The sequence below is a fragment of the Akebia trifoliata genome, chromosome 3 (assembly GCF_017979445.1).
Source record: "Akebia trifoliata isolate Shusen 1 chromosome 3, ASM1797944v1, whole genome shotgun sequence".
NCBI lineage: Eukaryota > Viridiplantae > Streptophyta > Magnoliopsida > Ranunculales > Lardizabalaceae > Akebia > Akebia trifoliata.
In genome coordinates this window covers 1,808,156-1,818,933 of record NC_141377.1, presented here as the reverse complement: position 1 = coordinate 1,818,933, position 10,778 = coordinate 1,808,156, and the positions used below count along the sequence as shown (strand labels likewise).

The window sequence follows — 10,778 nt, the reverse complement described above, 5'->3', positions numbered from 1 at the left end:
AAACGAAATAAGTCAAATATTTTATAGATAAATAATTAAAATCTCCTTACGAGACAATAACTCGGATAATTTCCCAAATTGACTAGGTAAGTTGATTCCAAGAAGTATTGTGGCCAAATCACCTCAAAATTCAATCAAGTCAAATCAAGAAATTTTAAAATTAAGTATAAAACTAAGTTACCTGGTTCATCACTTCAAATTCGGATTCGCCTCTCTAGAACAAAGGCAGTTCGTACAGGTAGGTAGAGATATTTCATTTCTTGGTTAGTTTTGGGTTTCTTAGATCAATTCGTTAGCTTGGTTCACTTGTACATATATATATAATTCAAATATATAATTACAAGTACAAATAATATTTGAAAAATAAAAATAAATTAATATAATAATGCACATTTTAGATATAAACTAAGAAAAAATTATAGTAAATTAGATTGGTTCATAGAATCAATTAAAAAGATGTTTGGTTCGCTGAACCCAATCAAAATTTGTTAGGTTCATGGTTCGCTTGAATTTACAAATCCAAACTAAATCGTACCATGAACTAATTTGCTTCATGATAGTTTGTGGTTCGAACTAGTACCAACAAACCATTATTTATCTTTTAATTGCATATTATTTATTTAGTCATGATAATCTACGCTCCCATCACAAAACTGTGGATCATTTGCTTTGAGATACACAAAAAAAGATTAATAATTCTATGTATCTCAAGGTAAATGATCTATGATTATGTGATGAGAGTGTATGGAGGAGGCGTCAAAAAATCATTTTTCTTTAATAAAATGGATAAAAACAATTGAATAGGTAAAACTCAAATCTACTACTCAATAATAATAATAATAATAATAATATCGATAATAAAATTAAAAACTAACAATCCAAAAAAAAATTCCACAATTAGTTGCTGACAAACTCAAGGACAAAGATCTTTGCCCATTGAAGAAATTAAAATTGAGATCCAAGCTTTTATTCCAAACAACCCAATTAATTGTAGATCAACATTTCTATAAAAAAACAAAAAAAAAAAAAACGATTATTTTCTTCCTTACACGATCTATCGTTTCATATTCATTATTTTATGATATTTATTAATTTATGACAATAACATCAATACTTCATGGATGGAACGTGGCTCTTAAAAAACCAGTAGAATGACACACGGTTTCCTTTTATAGGGAGGAAAAGATGTATGATTCTATGCCCTTGCCACGTCAGCAGCGTACCACTCTTGTACACAAGGCCGCGTGATGAATGCACGCGGTAATAAAGGGTGTGCTCTTAAGTCAATCAAATACCGCCTACGCCTACTTCACCTGGCAGATTGGGCGCACAGATAGATTTAACAAGTGGATATCAAAACCTGTGTATGTCTGCCACATACTACCTATTTGAGACCATCCATGTCTTTTAGCACAAAAAGTCAATCAAAGAGTCCCTAAGATGAACACTCAGAATTGAAATAATAATAATAATAATAATGTGATTCACACAACTGCGTACCTAATCACACCCTTTGCCCACCATTTGGATATCTCATAAATTCAGGAAACAAAAAACAAAACAGTCGTGATTTTCCCCCTCTACTCTCCTCACATGGCATGTGCATAGACTTATAGATTTTCTCCTGACGGAACAATAAATCTGTACGTCTTGGGATACATGATTCCCTTGGATACAATTTATTTTTATTTTTATTTATATTTTTTTTTTGAGAAAGTGCAGTTGTGTATCCTTAAGCATACTGATATAAGGTTGCTGAACTTGTCACACCAGGAGAATCGATTGAGTATGCCACGTAGGTCAATTAGATTATCACGATTCAAAAACAAAAAACCTAGAACTTGAAAGGAATATCTCAAAAAATTCCGTGGAGAAGCCTGGACAAGCAGCTCAGGAAGCTGACCCCCTTCACCACGTTTACTTCCACATGCACTCACCGTTTTCCAAGTCCACCCCATCAGAATACTATAATTGACCAAATTAATGTATAATTTTCTACCTCTCTATCTGAACCCAAAACCCTCTCTCTCTCTCTCTCTGTCTCTCTGGCCAGACGATGTGGACACAAATACTTCTCACACTGCTCTTCATAACAATGGGATTTGCAGGTATAACCATCTAACCCATCTTTACCACTTCAACACAAAATATATTAACTTGAAAACAAAATCATCTTCATCGACAGATCTACAGAATCCAGACTTTGAATCCCCACCATCGAACATACCACCTAACTCCCCTTCATTACTACTCTTGAATGAAAACAACACCATACCTGGCTGGACCTTCGAAGGAGTAGTGCAGTACGTAACTTCAGGTCCCAACATATCGTTGCCCGGGAATGGACATGCCATACAATTGGGTCAGGATGCCAAGATCAACCAAACATTTAGAGTTAATAAAGCAATCTTGCAATACATACTTACCTTCACACTTGCACCGGTCACTGACAACTGTTCTAACTTAACCGCCGCAATTGTCTCCGCTCCGGATAGATCGTCACTCTTCTCATTGGAACACAAGTATGGGAAGGAAGCTTGGGAGAGCTATGGTTATTACTTGGGGAGTTGGAGTGATGGAGAGCTTATCAATCTTGTGATTCAAAGCCAAGCAACGGAAGCTGATCCGAATATTACATGTGGGCCGGTGGTCGATATATTTCTTCTCAAGACTGTTGGAAATCCAATTCAATATACTGGTAAGTCGTCGATTTCCGTGCCTGCAACATTATTTGATAGTGATCACAAGTTTCCAAATAAACATACATCCAACCAAATATGAAAGCTCTTCATCAGCATTCTTGCTTTGTGTCATATGTTCATATTGCAATTGCACATCTATGGAAGGACACATACCCACACATTTTATTTTTTAAAGTAAATCTTAATTTATTCAAATAATTTTTGTCTTTCTTTCTGATGAATGAATTTTTTTTATTAAAGGTAATGGTTGAGATGACCACTCCGAAACAAGAACTACAAGAAAAAGAAAAAAGAAAAGGAAGTTATATTGACACGCCATGAAACTCTTAAGGACGGGCCAAAGTTTAAATTTTTTTTTTTTTTTTTTTTTGAGGGACTCCTCCGATCTCTCTCCTTCTCTCTGTTTTCTTTGTCTTCTTCTTCTTCTCTGATCCTCCTCCTCTGATTCTCCACCTTGCTTGAGTCATCGGAATCGTTGGATGGTGAGAGGAGCACCCTTTGAAAGGGAAGTTACATTGACATGCCATGAAACTCTTAAGGATAGGCCAAAGTTATAAATAATAAAAAAAACAATTTTTTTAGGGCACTCCTCCGATCTCTCTCCCTCTCTCTGTTTTCTTCTTCTTCTTCTTCTCCAATCCCCTCCTCCCTTTCCTCTGATTCTCCTCCTCGCTTAAGCCATTAGAATCATTGGAGGGTGAGAGGAGTGCCCTTTGAAAGGGAAGTTACATTGACACGCCATGAAACTCTTAAGGACAGGCCAAAGTTTTAAAAAAAATCAATTTTTTTAGGGCACTCCTCTGATCTCTCTCCCTCTCTCTGTTTTCTTGTTCTCCAATTCTTCTCCTCACCAGAGTCATCGGAATCGTTGGAGGGTGAGAGGAGTACCCTTTGCCATAGAGTGCCCACAAAAAAAAATTCGATGTTTAGAGGTGCCCCTAAAAATTGGAGGGGCCTTAAGTGTTTCATGGCGTGTCAATAAAATCCCAAAAAGAAATGGAAAAGAAAAACTAAAAACCGTAAGTTTTGCATTTTTTTACAAACCCACTCCCATCTACCCAAAAAATCCTCAAAGAAAACTCCTTTAGCTTCGGCAAAGATTGAACTCCGATGAGATAGGAACCCCCAAACTATCCATGATGATTACATGATTCCTACTCTCCTTTGCCTCGAACACCCTTGCGTTCCTTTCTTTCCATACCTTCCCCCACTAGCACCACAAAGGGGACTAGGCTCCACAACCTTCTCTTGAATGCTAAGAAACCCCCACCCAGACGAGACCAACTCTCAAATACTTCTCACAAGGTCCTTGGAAGACAATTGTCGCCCTGTCCCTGTGCAACCTCGTCCAAGCTTCCCATAGAGAAGCAGACCAGACTGTAGCATGAGGAAGGGGGATCAGCCAGAAGGGGCGCTTATACCTCGGGTCAATGTACCGCTTAAAAAGGCGGGCCTTTTCTTTTCTTTCTTCTTTCATTCGTCAAAGAAAGAGGTCAAAAAAAATATGACCAAATCTTCGCGGCCACTGCACAATGTTAGAAGAACATGATTCACGGACTCCCCATCCTTTTATAAACTGCAAACATTAACTGAGATGATTCCTCTCTTCATCACATTATCCAAAGCCAGAATTTTTTCTTTTACAGCTGGAAACCTCTCTGAAGAGCAAGACTAATGTGTATAGAGTTTTAATGTAGATTAGCTTATCTATATAGAAGTTTATATTTTGCATACCCAACCATGAGTCAAAAATATTTTGGAAAATCTATATTTAGCACTTTGTTTTTTCCTATAATTTTAAGATCCAAGATTTATAATCTATATAGAACATGTATAATAGTTTATGTGCTTCACAACCTCTATTTAGCACTTTTTCTCTTCCCCATCTTTTCATGACACTAGTATTTAATGGTGGAAAACACAGACAACTTACTGGTGAACGGGGGATTCGAAGTAGGGCCAGATTTCTTAAATAATTCCACAGAGGGTATTCTACTCAATGCAGAACCAAGTCCGACTCTATCGGCATTACAACAATGGTCTGTTATAGGAACAGTTAAATATATAGATTCCAAACACTACTTAGTCCCACAAGGCAATGCTGCAATTGAGATTGTCTCTGGGGCATCAGGTGGGATACAAACAGCAGCAACATTGAACAAAGGTTCTACTTATAATTTGGATTTCATCGTCGGTGATGCTAATAACTCGTGCGAGGGAGATTTTATAGTAGGGGCACAAGCGGGATCAACGGCTCAAAACTTCACACTGCAGAGTAAAGGAACTGGTTTGATCCAAAACTTCTCTATGACATTCAAAGCAGATTCAAGTGCAACCCCTATCAGTTTCATTAGCTTCACTACAACCCAAACAAGAGATCTTGTGTTTTGTGGTCCTGTGATTGACAATGTGGTTCTTAGCGCCTCGTATGGGTTGAAACTAGAGATGCAGAATGGAATTCTGTTCACTTTTTTGTTTTCCATAGTAGCTGTTCTACAGATTATTGGTTAGAGCAAATAGACTTTGTATTGCTTTCTTTGATCCTTACCCTTTATTTTATTTTATTTCTAATAAGTTGTTCTTGGCACTACTGTAATTCCGTTGTTTTCGAGAACTTGAGATTTGATGCAGAAAGAGTCAGATTCTATATTTTTCATTGTGAAGAGAAATAATTTACCATTTTCTCTCAAGTCTCAACAATAGTCTAGTTATTCTATATTTCTTTTTTTGATGGGTTGATTACTCAATAGGGTAAATTACCATTTCATGTGCTGAATATGGCAAACTCCCCATTCCAATACACTGTTCATTTTAATTCCCAAAACATGCTTTTTAGCCAGATTGTCACTTATTAGTGAGATCATCACTTTTAGAATAAATAGCAGTGAGAATCTTGTATTCTCTCCACGAACATTAGCACCACAGCAGCCAAATGGATATTTAACATGTAAAAAAACTCATTCAAGAATGGCACGAATGATATCGAATATCAAACCAAAATAATAAAAGACGGTGTATATAAAAACATAATAAAAGAAAAAATATACAAGAAAAAAAAAGAAGGAATTGTAATACAAATCTCAAAAAAACTGAACAAAATTTTACAAGTACCTCATGAAATCAACCAATTTGAGAACAAATTATATAACAATAAATGGAAAATTAAAATATTAAAACATAAATAAAAATATAAAGGTTAATAAAAAAAATATCAAAAAGTAAAAACAACAATATAGAAGCCACCACATGTGAACCTGCACATCCTGACTCAAATAACTCTCGAATTCAAAACGAGTCCAACTTATCATAAAACAATGTGAGATTTTCCCATCTATACATAGCCTTTTCTTTAGTGTAGAAGATCTGAGTACTCATTCAAGGATTAACTAATTCAACTTTGTATCAAGATATCCATCTAAAAGTTTTATTCATGAAATAATTTTTTTTTTTTAAAGATAAAAAAAATTCATTAACTTGGTTGAAAAGAATGAAACATACGAAAATATTTTTTTCTGACCATTCTTGAAGCAAGGGAAAGGGGTCCATAGCTTAAAGCCAAGTTGGCCTTACTAACAAAGAAAAGGGAAAGATCGAGTTAAAGCACTAAAAGTGAAAGGAATTTTTTTTTCGCAAATGCAGAGATGGAGACAAAGACCGATGACTTGGGTAGTTTCTTCTCACAATATCCAATTTCGCACCAAACAAAATGTTAGAACTTTCATGAAATCAAATACTATCAAAAAGACCTTATTCCTTAAAAAAAAAAAAGGCTTTATGTACATCAAGTTGTCCAAATTAGTACAAAAAACTCGCAGTCATGAACTCATACCTTCTAAATTGATTAAAAAATTCAAAATGAAAGGGCTTGCTTTGACTATTAGGAATTGGTAACCTGTTCCCCGTCTTTGTTTCTATTGCATTATATCTCATCGTGTCACATTCTGTTCTGCGATATTTGAGAATCACTATCAATACCTTGGTGTAGATCCAAGATAATCGTTTGTTCCACTGGAGCTATGTACAACTAGCTAATTCAAAATTCTTAGATATGATGTAAATGAAGACCAAATTGAGAACTAATTATATAATTCTAAATGGGAAACCAAAATACTAAAACATAAGAGATATGAAGGTTAATCAAAACAATAAAAAGTGAAAATAATAATACACTTGCTCCTTCTTGCCACACTCTACATCTTGAATCAAATTCCTATCTCATTAGTGTAGCAGATGGATATCGCACTCAGGACATTTCAAAATTGAATTTGTATAAAGATACACATCAAAAAATTATATGAAAGAAAAAATGCAAAATTAAGAAATAAGAATTCATTAACTTGTTAAAATAGTATTAAATAATAAATAAAAAATTCCTCCAAAGAAGCTTTTAAAAGCATCTCTATATACAATGGAAAAATAGGCAACTTAACAATAATAAGGTTGTCTTCTCTCGATTGATAAAAGAATCACATTTAAAACAACAAAATAAGCCCCAAAAAATCCTTGAATGCATCTCCACAATACATTACAAAAACCCTCATTCAATACAAAAAGACATCCAATATTATATAGTTTTTAGAGGAATTGATCAACAGGTAGTGAAAAGTGCTGAAATTAACATGCCAATATGATTTTTAAAATATTCACAAAAATAAATAAGCACATATGGACAGCATGCCTATACGATTTTCAAAAGAAGGGCCCATCTTTTGAACATGGGAAAAAAAAAAATACCAATAAAAAAAGAAAAAGATTCGGAATGAATGAGATACAATGAACAAGGCTATCAAAGATCTTACCACTATGTTTGGGGAGTGTAATCTTCGCTTTTCTAGTAGGGAAGCCAATAGGGTTGCTGACTTTCTTGCATACTTTAAGAACTTCATGGAGATATTGCTTTGTATCCAAGTGACATATTCCCTATTGATCTTCTTTGTATTATCCAAGAAGATGTGAGAGTACACTTTTATGAAAGATTTTTTCTAATATATCTGGTCAGGAGGTCTGCCTTAACCCCTGATTACCTTCCAAAAAAAAGATACAAACAGTTCCTCAATTTCTTGATTTGTACGAATCACTCTATGCAAGAGTAATCTTTTCAATTTCAGTAAATGACAAGAAATATCCATTAAGCCATCATCTTCCAGAAATAAGACCAAACACCAAGCTATACAATACATTAAATGTAGGGAAAATCAGGCACTCAGTTATTGATAGTGATTCCTCATTTACGTCTATTATTTTTCATGCCCGGGTAATGACATTTGAGGAACCGCCTTCCACTACAAGATGCACCAAAAATGGTTCTTGAATAATTTTCAAGCCTTAACTTCAAGAAAAAGTAAAAGCTGCCTGCCCATTTAAATCCTTAATTTTCAGTGTGGAAAATAATAGTACTTCAGAGCAATGTTCAAAAAGTGGCGGTGAGTGCATATAAGGTGTGTTGAGGCTGTTTGAAGTGTTCATGTACATAAGACGCATGTTAATGCACACATGAAGCATAAATCTATTCACTTATTAATATTTAATACATTATCATATTATTATTTATCTCATATCTATATATATATATATTACTAACAAAGGTGAGAGTAGTGGCTTGCCCCTCACACTATGAAGCAAAAGCCTTGTGCTTCTCAAGGTCCCATGCCTTACCTCCCCCCCAACCCCATTTTCAGAAGAAATGAATCAAGGTCCAATCTATTTGCATATAGTAACAATAAGAAAATCTCAAGAAGCTTCGCAGGGAAAATGTTTATTAAATAATTAACAAAAAAAGAATGGATTCTCTGGTAGCATATTTGGGAATGTTGTATTTTCTTGTTTTTCTGTAAGCAACTCGTTTGTGTTTTTGAGAACCATTGATTTTTTTATTTTTTATTTTTTATTTTTGTTTCGAAATAACTCTTTTCTTCAATTTCATTGTAATCCTCAATTTCCACAACAATGTAAGATGCTTTGATTGAATCCATTTTTTTATATTTTTAAAAGAGGGAGAAAAATAAAGCTCCTTTGTAGTTTACATCCACATGGTTCGTAGAAAATACCAATATATACATCCCTTATGGAAATCAACATAACAAGCATCCAAGAAATTTAACAAAAATAAGACATTAAAGGAGAAAATTTTCAGAGACTATTAGATTCCATACCTCTCAACTGATAAATGGACCAATCAAGGAATTATCATTGTCCGTCTTTTCATCCATGATCCGAGATTTTTAGCTCTCTAAACACAAACACTTCCATTTTTATAACAAATTAACCACTAGGGTTACGAACTCCAACGATCAAACCCTCGCTCGTTCTATATCGAAAGACCTAATTGGATTATAAATCGTAAGAACCATAAAATCTTATTAGGTAAAAACAGCCATTAAATCGATAGGAACAAAAAAGGATTGAAACGAAATTCGCTATCAGAGAAAACTCCTAAACCTAACAAGGATTACAAACTCCAACGATCGAACACACAGATCTGAGATTATAACTCGTAAGAATCGCAAAAATATGGTTGGAAAAACCAGTTAGTTACTCGAGGGAAAAATCAGGAGATCTAACAGATGACATGGGCAGAGTCGTTTTAGTATATCCAGGAGAGGAGATGTTTCTAGTAAAACGGGATGAGAAATCAGACCTTCCAGTTTCTCTCTCTCTCTCTCTCTCTCTCTGATCCCAACAACTAACGGCTCAATTTATACTTGTAGGACAACAGCTGTCGCTTAGCTGTCTGTATTTCTTGCGCGCGCGAGTCGTTTTGAAATTTAGGTTAGAATATAAAGAGTCGACCTATTTGCACACACCAACATGGCTCACTGCACCTGATATATACGCTTGTTGTATGTGTCGTGATCTAGAACACGAAATTTTTTGAAGCGGATAACCCGTTTCAAAATTTTGGCTGAACTCTCTTCTTTAAAATACACGTGGCATATCCAAGAAGGTATTTCAAATATGAGTTTCGTTAACGTCTTCTCTAAGGCTCGTGTTAAAGTGCAAATAAATACACATTGAAAATTTAGTTTTGTACTGAAAAATATCTTTAATTTTTTTTTTATATATCAAAATACCCTTAAACTCCAATTTTCCAAAGTGTATTTATTGCACCTTAACTATGCTCTTAGGGGTACACGTTAACAAAACCTTTTAAATATTGATGAAAAAGTAGGGATGTAAAATAAATACAAAATGACATATGACATATTTCATATTGTGAAGAGGGTTCTGTTGAATCCAAAATGGTGTCCTGTTTCTAAAACAACATACACTGTTTATGTGACACATTTTGGTTGAAGAATAAATACATTGGGCTTTGTGCTTTTTAAAACGACTTGATTAAAATTCTAATGCATTTTAATTTCCAACCAAAACGTGTCACGTTGACACCATTCAACAAGATACCTCAATTCATTGTATTTTTTTTATACAAAAAATTAACACACAAGTAAATTATTGTAAATTTTTTACAAGTTTTTTTTTTCTTTTTTTTTTTAATGGGGAAAAGGTCATGAAACAAGAAGATTTTGATAAATGGCAAAGAAAGCGTGTAAAACTTTCTTAGTATTTCATTACTAATATCAGTTCTAATTTATTTAAATAAAAATTATTTAAGATTTGTCACAAGTCTCAACAAAACAAAAAAAAATTGGACACTATGAAGATAAGAAATATATGTTTATTTAATTGAAGGAAGGTCCTATCATCATATGAAACATATGTTTTTCCAAAGGCACATTATCTATGAGAAGCACACAATACTTCTTTATTCATTTAACTTGTATGATAGTTTCATTTATAACTCATCCATTTCAAAAAAAATTACATTACATAATTCTTCTTTATTGAGATTGTTTATTCAATGGGTTTGATAAAAATAAATGTTTAAGAGAGTAATGAGATATTAGACGAAACTAAAATACCAATTATTCACTAATTTATATTATTATTGATGTAAAAAGTGGTATTGAATTTGAAACTATGATTGAGAGATTCAGATTAGCTTGATGATGTTTATGGAAATTCTGTATTTGGTAATACCCAAACCCATGGTGAAAGCCATAAGAAATCCATATCATT

At 33.9% G+C, this 10,778-nt stretch overlaps 1 protein-coding gene and 1 long non-coding RNA gene across 3 annotated transcripts; one reads left to right on the top strand and one right to left on the bottom strand.

The window, feature by feature from the left end:
* Window positions 1–1,441: 1,441 nt before the first annotated feature.
* On the bottom strand, window positions 1,442–9,408 carry LOC147405431 (uncharacterized). Its single transcript, XR_015175953.1, has 3 exons — window positions 8,855–9,408; window positions 7,502–7,726; window positions 1,442–2,719 (listed from the first exon to the last, which is right to left on the bottom strand). It is a non-coding gene; the product is annotated as an uncharacterized LOC147405431 (long non-coding RNA).
* Window positions 1,970–5,351, top strand: LOC147405432 (Emb:.1 protein, putative (Protein of unknown function, DUF642)). 2 transcript variants are annotated; one of them, XM_086433183.1, is made up of 3 exons: window positions 1,970–2,108; window positions 2,186–2,698; window positions 4,627–5,351. In XM_086433183.1, exons 1-3 carry the CDS (start codon window positions 2,057–2,059, stop codon window positions 5,211–5,213), a joined length of 1,152 nt encoding a protein of 383 aa, XP_086289309.1. In that variant the 5' UTR covers window positions 1,970–2,056; the 3' UTR covers window positions 5,214–5,351. The 2 variants fall into 2 exon arrangements, with proteins under 2 accessions (XP_086289309.1, XP_086289308.1); XM_086433182.1 differs by having other exon boundaries at window positions 1,984–2,698.
* Window positions 9,409–10,778: the final 1,370 nt, after the last annotated feature.